Consider the following 14261-nt stretch of genomic DNA (forward strand, 5'->3'; position numbering starts at 1 on the left):
AACGCTGTCGAAAATTCAGTTTAATGATCTACACAGGTATATTATACGCTTTGTTTTTGCACGTCAAAGTTCATACGGATGCATAGCTTAGGGTCTGTCATTTCACATTCGTGCAACCTTCTAAAATATATTTCACTCTACTCGACCATCACAGGCAAGATTTCTTAGACACCTCTGTCCCGACACCCTGTACTCGATCCTCATTTGTCAGAGGCAGTCGACTAACGCACCTGTTCTCCACACTGCATGCAAAACATGAACCACGTTGCTTCAAGCACAGGCACACATTAGTGCACAATCGTGAAGTCTCGTGCTCAAATAAGTTTTAACATGACACACCACGACGAGAGATTCAAATGCTGTAGAGACTGTGCTGCCACCACCGAGAACTGAAGCCACTTCTTGTGTCAGAACAAAAGAAATGGCGCCTTTCACACTGAATCCAAGATTTTGTACAACGCTTTAACGTTTGCTGGAATCGTAGATATTGCAGAAAGTTGCAACAAACAGTATTGGTGGAGTACACCTTTGAAACTTGCATCGCATTTCCTCTCTGCTTCGTATAAATAGGTGTGCAGTGCTTCTTGTAATACACACTGTAGACTAGGCTGATAAATAGTAGTATTTCGCAAATCACAAATGACATTCTTCGTGTTACGTATATACATTGCATCCAAGTAAATATAATGCTCACAAGCAGAGGGTGTAACCCCAGTCTTACAGACCTTGCAGCACCTCACCAACTGTGGCACGTGCCATGTCCGTTCTACAACACAAGATCAAAGCAGTCAAGTACACCCCCCGACATATTTGTCAAGTGTCATGTTTCGAAAAAAATGCTGCTATTCAAGAACAGCTTGGCGTAGCATCACACTCAAAATCTGCTGTACCACTGATAGGTCTCAATCCCATAGCATACTTAGGATTTCACACTCTGTGGTAGAAATAAATTAGGTACGTAGGTTCACAAAAACATATTCCACAATATTTCATGAAAGACTATTTGAACAGTCTGGAATAGGCCTTGCGCTCCTTGGCCTTATACGCCTGCATCTCTCCACGTACCGCTGCCATCTCCGACAGGATCGCTGGAAGAGACGGGACAGCGCACAATAAAGCTCACAACGCACGCAGTGCAGGAGTGTATGTCACTGCATTTGTCAGAGTGCAGGTTGATGCGGGTTTTTTCATGGCAATCGCATCAACGTCCAGTCACTGTGGTGTATACGTAGTGAATGTTTGTTGTACGTATTTTTATCCGGTTTGTGCATTACGAATAAAAAATCTCGCCCTGCACTTGAAGTACATGGTACACCCAGTTGTCCAACTGCGTTTGTATCTTATATACTGGTTATTATTAACCCCTAACTCTCCGCGATTCCACAAAATTTCGACCAGAACCTGCCCTTACTGTCGGATTCTTTTTTTTTTTTTTTTTTAAATATTCTATGTATTACAGAATTATGTAAGGATTTCAATTGATCTGCGACACTTTCTCGGGTTAAAGTCACGTGTGCAATGCCCGACGTGACTGATACTGCTGGTACTTATACGGTCAAACGTGCTGTGACGAACGAAAATTTAACGACGGGGAAAGCCAGAAGCGAAATTTCCGGAGTTGAGCCTAATTTTCATTGCTCACTGAAAAAATTAGGAAAGGATGGAAAGGTGCTCGGGACGAGTCTGTAAGCAATCTTGGGAGAACACCGAAACATTTTTGGGCTCGTTTTCTGTTGCCCGCGGAATCCGGCGGATTTGTAAATCCCACTTCGCGGATTATGTTAATTTTCGACCTCGAAAAACTGGGGGGCTTTATTTAATACACGTGTAATGCACCAGCCCACTAGACCGACTACTCGGAGGTTCCGCAAAAGACTGTCCCAGTAATCCTGCCACCCACCTTTATCGTTGGGTGCCAGCAACAAGGCCTGCCGGAGGTCTGCCTGCATAAAATACGAGATTAATTTCACTATGTGCTCGAAAAAGAGGAAGTAGTGTAGTAACAGGCTCTACTTAGAAAAGTGACTATACATATGTTGCAGCACCAAATACTCCAGAAGGTGCTCACCATGCTTTTGTCATAGTCCCGCATCCCATGGAAAGCCTGTCCCCTTCTGAACAGTGCTTTCGGGTGACGAGGCTCCAAGTCAAGCGCCTAAAATAGATTGCCCTTCACTCACCCTTCGTCAATGGGACTCTGCTTACCTCATCGCAGTCGTCGAGGGCGCGGTCGTACTGCTTCAACTTCAACTTGGACGCTGCACTGTTGAGGATGCAGGGTAACACGACAACTACAATTTGGGTTTCCTGCTCTTTCGATAGATCGTTAACCTCGTGCAGCTTGTTAAGGTACCTGCCAATGAAGCGCATGAAGATTGATAGTACACTTCATGAGACATGTCCGTGTTGCTCGGTGTTCTTCGTGGACATTAGTGTTTGAAAAACACTAGCATTGGTCGAGCATATGGTCTTCACTATAAGAGTGAGGATTTTGGCTTGTTGGTGAATCGTAACCTTGACAGTGCGGGACTTAAAAACGGACACACGCAGCACTGATATGTGTGTGTGTTCATTTTTAAGTCCCGCACCGTCAAGATTTTTACCGCTTTTAATTAGTCTTCAAACCGTTCACAAAGGTCACTTGTCACGGAAACAACGTGAGCGCTCCTCCTTACCTGAGAGCCTTCTTGTACTTGGAGTTTGCCCTGACAAAGTCTTCTTTCCGAAAGTAGTGGTTGCCAGACTGCTTTATCTTTTCGGCCACAATCAACACGTAGTCGATCTGCACGGAAGGCGCACCAGGTCAACTCAAGCTCGTGAAAACTTACAAACCAACGACCGAACGGTGACACCCACCTCCGTGAAGTCCAGGTCGGAGTCGTCCGGAAAGGGAGGGAAAACATCGTCGGTGCCATCGTTCTCACAGAGACCAAAGTCCTGGCCCGGAAGGATTTCACCGCAGTTTTCGATTACGCAATCCTGAAAGATAAAACGCACTGCAGTTCACGCAGTTCATGTTAAGCCAACGAGGCACACCTCAAAGGGGGCGTCTTTTTCTCCCGTCCGAACGTATTCGAGGGCGGTGACGACACCCATGCCTCGGATGACGCTCCCGAAGACTACGTGCTTCCCATCCAGGTGCGGGGTTGGAACTGTCGTTACGTAGAACTGGGAGCCGTTGGTCCCAGGACCACTGTTGGCCATGCCCACCAGGCCCGCCTTGGTGTGCTGTAGATTGATATTGTCAAGACACACGTTGAGACCCTAACGCGTATAATTCTAGCAAATTTTATGACCCGGCACCTTGACGGCAAAGCCTTCGTCGTCGAAGAAGCGTCCGTAGATGCTCTCTCCTCCCGTTCCATCGCCGTTTGTGAAGTCGCCTCCTTGCACCATGAACTTGGGCATAACTGTGCACGCAGCAAAGCATTACATTGTAAGCTCAGTCATTAAACTATGATACTGTACAGTAGAGCCTGAAGTTTTCGGGAAATATTTTTTTCTAAATTTGAGGGGTAAAAATCGGGTAAATAAACGTGTGCACTAAATTCGTGCGAATTCAGGTGAAAAAACTTCAATTACGCTAAAATCGGGGAGAAATTGAGTTCAGTTATTCAAACTAGCTGTAGTGGTTAGGTACAAATGGTGATGTAACTGCATTTTTCTGCCAAACAAGTAAGTTGGTGCATTCCTACAGACATCCCAGAGAGGGCAATTTGCGGGGTAAAAATCGGGTTTCACCCTAAACAGGCAACCTTCAGTTCGGGGTGCAAATTCGGGGAAGAATCGGGTAAAACCCTAAAACTTCAGGCTCTAAATATAAGTGTGCAGAATGATACACGCTAAATTGTAGAGCACTGCGCAGTATAGCGTCAAGTAAAAACAGCCTCGCAAAATGCACGACACAAGCAGGAAAGCGTGTGACACGAGGAACGTTATTGACAGTGCATCTTACTCCTGTGAAATCTGCATCCTTTGTAGTGCAGCGCGATTCCTGAAGTTCCAATGCCCCTCTCGCCCGTGCACAGAGCACGGAAGTTCTCTGTAGTCCTGGGCAGGATGTTCTTGAAAAGCTGGATAATAATGCGGCCCACTGGAGCGGAACAACGATAAGGTTTAGTTCAGCTTGTCATCAGAAGGCCAGAGTAATCATGATGCGCAAATTACTGCAACGAAACTATGTACCCAGACAGGGCTCACGAATTTTATCTCGTAAAACTGTGCCAACTCGTACAACGGGACTATTTCAACCTGCGTGAAACCACTCGGCTTTGATATAAGTGACGTCGTTGAGGGGTTGCTGGGAAAATCTGTTCTTCCCGTTTTTGCCCGTGGGCCCCACATTAAGCCCTCATTTCGCTTTTGATGTACAGTCGTCATCTTTTCCCGATGTGCCATAGGTCGGCTTACAGATGTACGTGACTCTGCTGTACGCTCTTGCTGCACAGTTGTCTGCTTGCCGAACTGGTCGACCTCGAATCTGTTTCTCATTTATTGACCCGTTCCTGTCTCTTTTGCATCTGTCTGTTTTGTGCTACCCGGTGAGTTAATCGTTGTTTCGTCGTTTTCTCCGCTGTGTCTTTTTTCCGTCAGTGGTGTAGAACAATCGACAACAGAGAGAGGGCGCAGACAAGCTGGTTCATGATGACAAGGATGCAACCCGAGGCAGGGAAATTGTTGTCTGTTGTTTATTTCCCTGCCTCGGGTTGCATCCTAGTGGTGTAGAAGCCTGCTGTTTGTCTGGGCTCACGGTTTCTAGAACATGCATTGTTGTCACGGAACAGGAGGGACTAAAGAGACGGAATTCGTACCAAACTCTTCCCCTATTCTCACGTCAAGGAACACGTGAGGGTTGACTTCCGATAACGGATCTGCCATATCGCTCTGACACTGCTACCGTGATGCCATATATATCAAACACAAGAGTTCGACGGGTTTTGCTCAATTCACGGGTGAACGTAACGGTGGTGGTGGTAACCGACCGTTTCTTCGGTTATCGTTATTCCTCCGATGAGACATTGTTTATAGCTTGCATTTCTACGTGTTTTCATGGATTCCAGTGCGTCTGGCGCAGCACAGTAAAACACACGGAAGAAAAAAAAACGCGGGTTTCTCTGCGCTCTCCCTCCACGTTCTTCGACAACGCAGAAAACAGGCTTCGACCCCTCGGCGTGTCGTTGGCGCTTTGGCACTGATAATATGAAAGGATCTGAAAAAAAAATTATATATAAATTTACAAAATTACACTTAATACAAAAATGTCCCGTTACAAAAACTTTGCCAAGAAAAAGAAAGGATTAGCGGGTCGACAAAACAAGTTGGCGGGAAACGATCTTGTGTGAGCAACAGAGGGCGAAGCAGACGGCAGCCTCGTGTTGTTTCTGCTTCGCGCCACGAACTGGATCTCATTATGTGAACGATATTTAGTCATCATGTGCTTTCCAACAGCGATTTTCGTCCTATGCGTACCTTTTAAGTAAGTGAGCATGTCGTTGCAAAATGGAGAAAACCATAGGAAAAGACCTAGACTGGAAGACAATGACGACGACGACTTCCCTGACGAAGACTTCACCGCCGAGGAATTCGACAACTGCCTCAGTCAAGCCATCATAGAGACTCAAGCTGAAACTACATTCAAGAGGCCTCTGCAGCCAAACTTTAGCTTGGAAGGAGAAGTGCAGCTTCTACGCTCAAAAGTCGCTTCCCTGTCCAAAGAGCTCCATGGCGAGCGGCTCGCCAAGCAAGACGAGATTAAAAAGCAGACGGAAACTTACAAGAAGCAGATTCGTCAACTTGAAGCGCAGCTCGAGTTCAAAGAGCATCAAGTTAAGGCTACAAAGACAGCTGCTGTCAGTAAGAATATCAAGGAAAACTCTCCGAGACATCTCGGGAACGATGATAAAAAGCCAATCGGCCGTCAGAGCGTCGTCAGTCCCACTTCCGTGTACTGGGACTCTCCGGCATTCTGTATTCGCCCGGACGTTAACCGCTGGCCGACTTACTTCCACGTAATTTGCAAGTACATCCCACGGCGCCATTGCAAAACCGAGGACTTGGACCCTGTAAGAGTCGCGTTACAAAGCCTGACGAGTTTAGTGGAAGCTCAAGTGAGCAGCGCAGCCAGTTTTTTACAAATGTTGCGCGAACATACCGAAACAAAGAGACATTTTTTCGAAATCATCACAGAGACCCTGTCGGGCACTCCAGATAAGCATGCTGTCATCTTCGAAGCGCTCTGCCTAGTCGAATCCTTGTCTGTACTGCACGAAGAGACTACGCATCTTGTTCTGGAACAACTAAGTCGAGATTCGTTGCTGCACCTAGTTGACGGCACCTTTGGCAAGCGCGTCACCGAAAAAGGCATAATTTTATTATCCGCAGCAATTGAACACTCCTCCCGGCAACCCTGCGTTAGCTTTCACCTTACGGATAGTCAATCTTGCCTGTGGCAAGCCGTAGCAAACTATATCGTCACGGACCGTGCTGCGTCAACGCTCTGTGCAGCCGCGTTGTTGGCGCAGAGGGGCAGCGAAGCGGATGACACCTGCGACTGCTTTCATCGTCTCGTTGAAAATGTGATGTCGAGGTTTTGCAAGAAGGTGGCCCAGGTGGGGCGTTTGGAGGTGATTGTTCTGCTCAACTGTCTGTGCAGTGTCGCGCAGTCGATGCCGCAATACCAGCTGGACGTTTGCCGCCTGGTCGCTTTGAGTCGAGATATTCCGGAACACGAAGAAGCCATCAGAGACGTAACCAAAGTGTGGGACTTTACGATGGATGACCGAGAGGTGTACATTGGGTGCGGCTCTCAGACGTGATTGTTATTTCCGGGTGGTGGTATCGTACCAAGTGATGCTGTTTTGACTTGTTTGCTATCACTGGATCTGTACGGAACGGTCACTCTGTGTACAGCTCCAGTAAAAGCGGTGCCATCCGAGACGACCGGAGTGAAATTTCGACGCTCGATTACCAGACAGGCCTCGTAGCACCGTCCGTGAGGAAAGAACGACGACATTAAAAGCGGAATACCTTCCTCGTTTACAACTTTCATTACTCGATTTACAATTTAATTCACCCTAAGCGTAGTTTTTACAAAAATACTCCTTTTCTTCTATTTGTGGCCCTGCATGAAAAAAGAAAAAACAATTTATAAGCGCAAGGAATGCACGAACCTTTCCTTACCAGATATTTACATGCCCGTGTAGGCGGGGCCTCCGCCTCCCTCTGGTGCAACCCAGTTGATGTTCTGACTGGGATCCTTGATGTCGCAGGTCTTGCAGTGAATGCAATTCTGCGCGTTGATCTGCAATCTCATGCCATCTCCACTCTCCAGGGGGACATACTCATACACACCTGCAAATGTTTCATACGGAACAACTTAATAGGTTACGAGAAATTTGCAGTGCCCATTCAGGGTCGTCTCATCTAGGTGTCCCAGGAGGATTCGAAACGTTGCTTTGCTTTTCATTTGTTGCCAGCATCCAGAAACGCATCTATGAGGCTGATACCGTTAAGTTCGGCATAGGCTGTCCAGATGCCCCGTAACTCAGTGAGACGGTCGCGACATTCCTTTTCTCAGGGTCATGCCCTCCTTGGTACTTAGGGAGTGACGTTTTCTCGTTTTTTCAGAGAGGGAATTCTGACATACTCTCAACATCCGACGTCTGCTCTTGTCATGTACTATTCCATCGAATAACAGTAAAGGTACGCCACTATTTCACGCAGGATTTTCGATACCGTGGTCAGTGGTCTACGAGGAATAAAATGGCACTATGTATAGTTTTGAAATCGATTGGAACGGATGCAACCGACCCTTTAAAGGGATAGTTCGCTCCCCAACGAAACGTGCTGGATGTGTGCAATAGACAATGAACAACTACCCGTCAAAATCCCTTTCATTTGAAATCGACGTATTTTCTGAGCGTTCAGTATTTTCCTGTGGGCATCGGCAGCACGGCCGGAGGAGGAGAATATTACGGGAGAGGGCGGCCGGCTCGTGTGCCATTTCGTGACGTTCCTACGGGGCTGGGGATAGGAGGGGGCGGAAAACGGACAACCCTCTTGACGTTACATTTTGCTCTTGGCCTTCTCCGCGGGAAAGCCTACTCGCGTGGACCTAGTTACTTTCAGGTGCCTACAATAAATCGCGCCTGCGGGAAACTGACGTACAGACGCGATAAAGCTCGAAATATGCTACCGTTTGCAACAGAAATCAACGAATTGATGTTTGGAGAGCGAACTATCCCTTTAAACACCAAGTTTCGAACACTGCACTGTCTGGCAGTGTGGAATAATGCCAATTCTCCATCTGCCACATTGACAAAAATTTAGTGCATACCTGCTGGACAGAACCTCTGCTCTGGTCCATCGTATACAGCGAGGTTCCTGTCAACTGGAACCTTGTCGTCTTTGAGCGTGAGGTGAGGTGGCTGATCTCCCTCGTGGTTGGTCCCCGTAAGTGCCACCGACGACAACAAGTCAAAGCTCACCACTCCGTCAGGCTTTGGGTACTCTATAGGGGTACACTCTTTTGCGGGGGAGAGTTTCTTGTAGTCGGCCCCTAAGACGAGATAAACCCCGTGACCCAAAATGACGTCCAATCGAGGTCAACATATCCGTGCTCAACGCTGACAAAAAAAAAAAAAAAAGTCCAAAGTATCATGTGCCACAGATAAGCTGGCTAGATTATACTCAAATAAGCATGGTACTGTCTTAGACTTCCTTTATAGCCCTGTCAATTTTCAATTACCATTGAAAATGCACTACCAAGTGGGTAAGCTTCTCAAATAGCATTGCATCCAATACTCTTTGAGAAGTTTACAAGCTCGGTGGCACCACGCATATGTTCAATGAAGACCGCCCATCCGTGCGACAGCCTAGACGTTAGACTGTTTTAGGTAGAGCTCCCGTCAAAGTTAATATTAACACTAGAAAAAAAAAATTTGTCTAATTTCCGAGCGTGATAACAGTCACCAGGGGGCACTGGGGGAATGTTAAGTGAACAAAATCCTCGCGTTAAACAAACACAATAATTTTGTTCAATTAAGATTTCTTCATGGCAACCCAAGGGTTGCGGTAATCGTGCTCGGGGACGACGACACATTTTTTCCCAGTGTTATTATTAACTTTGACGGGAGCTGTACCAGTCTACTGTACCCCTCACCTCCATGGGACAGGGTCCAAGGTTCCTTTCCTCGGCACACGAAATAGAAGAGTCCCGTGTAGATGATGGAACCGTAGATGCCCAGGGGAGTGTGGTACGAGGGCCGGATGTTACGCACAGACTTGAGCTCCTTCCACACGTGACTGTTACGAATCTTCTCTTCGTACGATGTCGGTTCCAGACCTGCGGAAATGTTGGGAAGAAAGAGGCTGGTTAGGAGGAGCCAGATACGGCCAATCAGGTCCCCCAAACTCACCTCGGAAAAGCGTGCAACGAAGAAGGCCGCCACTAGATACCCCACTGTTGCCGTTCCGGATCACTTCAGCGCGCTAAGTTTAGCGGCAAAATGTTTTTGTTGTTTCTGCGAATGAATCTAGTCTTTATATGTCCAAATAAAACGCGTATAACAGCTTTCTGTGTCGTGTTTCACTTTTTGGTCGTGTTTAAACGTGTTGAGTGATCGGAAGGATCTGGTGCACGGCTGCGTGCATCGTACCAGGCGCCGGAGGCGCAGTCGTCCATTTCTCCTTCGGTGACTTGGCCTGGCTTGGATTGTGCTTCAACTGGATCTTTAGCGCGCTACAATCCAACGTCTGGTAACAATGGGGTATCTAAGGGCGGTCTCCGGCATTGCACGCATCGGGATAGGAACAAGTACATGGGAAAATGGCGACCTTGGGGGACCTGGGGCCAATTTTCCGCGTACGAAAATTTTGCGGCGTTTGTACCTTTTGCGGAAGAGGCGGCATCGCCCGCGATCGCTTCCAGGACAGACTCTGCGGCCAACATGCCGCTACGCATGGCATTGTGGGTGCCCTTGATCTTGGGGACGTTCATGAATCCGGGACTGCAGCCAATGAGGCAGCCGCCGGGAAAAGTCAGCTTCGGGATGCTCTGCAACAGCAGTCACCATGAAGAGCGGCCGTGCATGTCTTCCGGAATTTACCTGAAATCCTCCTTCGTTTAGAGCCCGTGCCCCGTAGGCTATACGGGTTCCACCTTCCAGAGTGCTGCGCAGTGCCGGATGGGTCTTCCAGCGTTGAAATTCCCTGAACGGACTCAAGTAGGGGTTCTTGTAGTCCAAGCCAACCACAAAGCCCAGGGATACCAGAGGAGACCCTTCATCCAGGTGGTACAAGAATGCTCCGCCGTAAGTCGTCCGGTCCTCAACAACGAATGCTACTTGTTATTCCGTGTCTGTTATAGAGCGTCAGTTATCATACACGACAGGCATTACGGATGTTTTCACTCTGGTTCAATTTGGGAACTACGTGAATGTATGAGGAGCGTGACTACAACTAATTACCAATTTGAAATGAGAGTATTTATTGCCTGCAAGAAAAGAAAAAAAAAAAACGTCAATTTCATTTTTACGGAAGCAGCAGAAGCTGTACTGCGGAGGTTGTGCGACGTGTATTGGCAGATGGTAGTCTGTCGCGATACTTGGCAAACGTGTAACATAACCGGAATGACATCCAAGTACCTTTTCAACATGAGGGGAGAAGGAAGGAGGCAGTCATGTGATGCCCCGTCAACAGACCATGACGAATCACGGCGTTGAAGAGATTTCCCTCTGCTTGTAACATGCTGACGTTGCTTCCACCACTCCTCACGTGCGGTTTAATATTTCATTCGATAGCCTTCGTTCTAGAAATGTCTTAGTAGGCCCTTAAGGGTCTCACGGATCCTTAGAAATGTCCTAGTGGGCCCCTAAGGGTCTCACGGACCCCTACAAATGTCTTAGTGGGCCCCAAAGGGTCTCACGGATCCCCATTTGAGAGCCACTGCCCTAAGTGATGGTGCACCGTGCACGCGGTACGCTTACTACCCTTACCAGTGGCCATCCAACAGTGTGTTCCACGAGACCAGGCGAGTGCTTGGCTGGGTCCACCTCCCACAGTTCTTTGAGGCCGATCCCGTACGTCTGAGGGGCACAGTTCTTGCGGAGGTCGAACCGTTGGTACAGCTGCTTGGCCAGGTGCCCGTGGCAGCCTTCCGCAAAGATGGTGCATTTGGCGTGCAGCTCCATCCCCCGTTCAAAGCTCTCCTGAAATCAACACCGTGCGTGGCTAATTCTGTGGACAAACATTTCAAGTGGAGTTAGAGCATGAAAGAAGGAAGTCGCTGGAAAGGTTAGCCAGCTGCAGGACTCGAACCCGCATCTTCTGCATTACCGGTCCAGGGCTCTACCAATTGAGCTAAGCTAACACACCTCCCCAATGGCTTCCGTGGGTATGTCATCTGAAGGCACAAACCACATCTACTCACTCACTCATTCCACTTCCGGTCTTACGTTTTCTCACTCACTCACACACACATTCACACGACGGGGCAACGCAAGCGGCATCTGTTGAACACGATGGAAATTGATGTTCCGATCAACATCAACTTCCATCGAGTTAAAGCATCCCTTGTGAGGAGCACCTAATAGTAGTACACACACATATACTCAATCCTTGATACGTGAATGGTAAAAAATTTCTAGAAATAATTCCTAAATAGAAAGATTTGTAAATTGAGATAACGAAAAGATGGCTAAGAAGCAAGATGCTGATGCAGAGCATGATGCTGTACTTGGGCTCCCATCAGTCATTCAACTTGCCTTCGGCGACCCGTCTTTGGCAATGCCCATGTCATTGGTCGCGATCCCCTTGACGCTGCCATCGTCGTGGAACAACACCTGCAAAAGACGCCATTCGTCACGCGGATGACTCTCTTTTGTGCGGAAGATTTACTTCGCTCGCCGCACACCCTGGGTAGATTTCGACGCCAAGTTCTTCGGCCTGGGTCCCGAGCCAGGAAACGACGTTGCCCAGGCGAACCAAGTAGTTGCCGTGGTTGTACATGGGAAGCCCTAACAGTCGACGTTGCCATAAACTGGCTTAGAAATATTCCGTTCCCTACCTTTGAAGATGGGGATCTTCAATCTGGATTTTTCCGTCAGGAAATAGAAGCGATCTTCCTTGACGGGTGTATGGAGCGGTGCCTGAAGCGAAAGGCACGCTTAGTGGGCTAACCACTACTTTTTTTAGGAGATTGACCCATATAGGTATTTTTTCAATCAGTATGGAATCCTTCGGGTTTGGATCGGCCATATGCAAGCCATATCTTCGATATGCAGCCGTCAGGTCATCCATTCATTTATGGTACCCATAAAAGGAATTAATTGCGACAATAACGCATTTCAATATTTTATTTTTTTACTGTGAACCACAGTGAAATGAAATAGATTACCTTCCGATATATAATATGTAATCCTGTCTCCAGCTATTTCCGATCGGAGACCGATTTTAAGGATTAGTAAGGGGACGTAAATATGTCGTGATGTGTATAAATGTCTGCGACTGTTTCTTTTCTCTTTTTTTGGCAAAAGTGTACATTGTTTCTAGAGATTGTCATATCGCTGAATTGTATTTTGTACTTGGTGTATGTGTTCTTCACTTTCCCACTCCTGCTAGGGCTCCAAAAGTTACGTCCATCCCCATTGGCAGCCATAAGCACAACTTCTCATGCCTCTCTGGTGGCGGCAAAGACCGTGATGTCAGAGCCACCTAAGTTTCGGTATTTGTGATGCCCATTTTCTCCAGGTCTATTACCCTCTTCGCTGTGAAACTTTCAAGGCTGGCTCACAGCGGTACATGGAACTGTACTTTACGTTTATCTGGGCAAACGTAGGATGACCTGTCGCATACCCTTAAATGTTCCTATAAACAGTCTGCATGCTCAGAAGTAAAAGTGTTTGTCAGATGACGTTTTCATTGTGTGGACTTTTTCCTACAAATGCAATACTCAATAAGCAGCACGGTTACAAATCATAGAAGCATGGGGCAGACGCAGACACCGTGAGTGGATTAGTGGGGCGGGTTAACTAAAAGCAGGATTTTACGAATATTTATACCCCTTTCTCTTTCCAGTCAGGGATGAGTTCGTTGAGGGGTCCCGTCTCAATGCACGCCCCTGATAGCGTGTGGCCACCTGGAAAGATATCCACAAGGTATATTAATTGCACATATTCGCTCGTTTCAAGTTCTTTCGCTGTCTGCCATTTTGGACGACTGCCTCATTTCAGTCCAGTCACTCTCACCAATTTGCGAAGCTTTTTCTACCAGGCAAACACGCAGCTCCTTCCCTTGTGATGTGGCTAGTTGTCGTAGCCGTATTGCTGCCGACAATCCGGCCGGGCCGCCTCCGACGATGACTACGTCGGTTTCCTCTTGCACCCGCTCCATGTCCACATCTTTGTTGGAAGAGGTGGGCACAAAAATATTGATCACATGTCAACTGGCTGTTGATGCTGTTAAGTGAATTAAACTCAGTTAAAAGAAACAAACCTTTCCATCTTGGGTCAGTTTTCCGCGGAATTATAGTGTAATGTGTAGTGATCTTGGGATAGGTCTGCGCATGGCGACGCCAGCTCCTACAGGGAGATCCCCGTAGCAGTTGTTGCACTAAACATAAATGAAAGAAATAGATCCGGCGCAAGCTCTTCTTAGGGTCGACACAAACACCTACTGAACAGTGAAGTATTTGTTACACATTCGTTATCTATGGTGAAGCCTTCTTCTGTGTACTAGCCCGAAACAACTGCGCATGAACTGAACGTCTCACATAAATATGCAGTTTTGAGTTGACGAATGAATTAGCCAACATATTGTCAATTTCCAGCCAAATATGACATTTATATTTTTCAAAAATCTAAAGTATGGCCGTAGTGGTGGCTTTCCTTTTGTGCTGCCGCTGTCAAAAGGAAAGGAGAAAATGCTGAAGCGACATTACTTAGAAACTCAGAATTTGCAATGTTTAAAGGGGTTCGGCGTCTACGGCCCTATCTTCCACGTACTTGTCTTTAAATATCACTACGAATTTTCGCTACATGTGTTACGCAATTTTACGCTCCTGCACGATATATTCATCCATTATTTGCGGAAAGAAATTCGCAGTGGCGAAAAACGAATGGGGCACTCACCAACGGCAGACGATCGGCTGCTCAAGCGAGTCGCCATGCTGCTCGACCAACGACATCAACGACCTCACGAGGAAACGCGAGAAAACAAATGTACGAACTTCAGGTTGAGGCATCCAGCTCTAACAATTCAAAATT

At 47.3% G+C, this 14261-nt stretch overlaps 2 protein-coding genes across 2 annotated transcripts; both read right to left on the bottom strand.

Moving 5' to 3' along the window:
* Positions 1 to 5164, bottom strand: LOC135395028 (peptidyl-prolyl cis-trans isomerase D-like). The gene is made up of 10 exons (XM_064626202.1): positions 4812 to 5164; positions 3956 to 4093; positions 3304 to 3410; positions 3037 to 3228; positions 2857 to 2979; positions 2676 to 2782; positions 2206 to 2353; positions 2069 to 2155; positions 1901 to 1943; positions 1 to 1088 (listed from the first exon to the last, which is right to left on the bottom strand). The coding sequence occupies exons 1-10, from the start codon at positions 4876 to 4878 to the stop codon at positions 1000 to 1002; spliced, it is 1101 nt and encodes a 366-aa protein (XP_064482272.1). The 5' UTR covers positions 4879 to 5164; the 3' UTR covers positions 1 to 999.
* A 1859-nt stretch (positions 5165 to 7023) lies between these two features.
* Positions 7024 to 14231, bottom strand: LOC135395027 (electron transfer flavoprotein-ubiquinone oxidoreductase, mitochondrial-like). The gene is made up of 14 exons (XM_064626201.1): positions 14127 to 14231; positions 13492 to 13608; positions 13245 to 13397; positions 13059 to 13135; positions 12065 to 12146; positions 11896 to 12014; positions 11763 to 11840; positions 10995 to 11207; positions 10107 to 10325; positions 9889 to 10054; positions 9161 to 9343; positions 8336 to 8557; positions 7180 to 7350; positions 7024 to 7120 (listed from the first exon to the last, which is right to left on the bottom strand). The coding sequence occupies exons 1-13, from the start codon at positions 14161 to 14163 to the stop codon at positions 7187 to 7189; spliced, it is 1830 nt and encodes a 609-aa protein (XP_064482271.1). The 5' UTR covers positions 14164 to 14231; the 3' UTR covers positions 7024 to 7120; positions 7180 to 7186.
* Positions 14232 to 14261: the final 30 nt, after the last annotated feature.

The sequence above is a fragment of the Ornithodoros turicata genome, chromosome 5 (genome assembly GCF_037126465.1).
Source record: "Ornithodoros turicata isolate Travis chromosome 5, ASM3712646v1, whole genome shotgun sequence".
Lineage (NCBI taxonomy): Eukaryota > Metazoa > Arthropoda > Arachnida > Ixodida > Argasidae > Ornithodoros > Ornithodoros turicata.

Bases quoted from the DNA above. Each gene is read 5' to 3' on its own strand.
- LOC135395028 (XM_064626202.1), bottom strand. From the start codon at position 4,878: ATGGCAGATCCGTTATCGGAAGTCAACCCTCACGTGTTCCTTGACGTG. The intron at 2,156-2,205 runs GTAAGCAGAGTC...AATCTATTTTAG, and splicing joins CCCTCGACGACTGCGATGAG to GCGCTTGACTTGGAGCCTCG. The intron at 1,089-1,900 runs GTGGGTGGCAGG...CGTCTCTTCCAG, and splicing joins GCTGGCACCCAACGATAAAG to CGATCCTGTCGGAGATGGCA.
- LOC135395027 (XM_064626201.1), bottom strand. From the start codon at position 14,163: ATGGCGACTCGCTTGAGCAGCCGATCGTCTGCCGTTG. The intron at 13,609-14,126 runs GTGAGTGCCCCA...ATTTATGTTTAG, and splicing joins CAGCCGATCGTCTGCCGTTG to TGCAACAACTGCTACGGGGA. The intron at 7,351-8,335 runs GTATGCACTAAA...AAACATTTGCAG, and splicing joins GCAGAGGTTCTGTCCAGCAG to GTGTGTATGAGTATGTCCCC.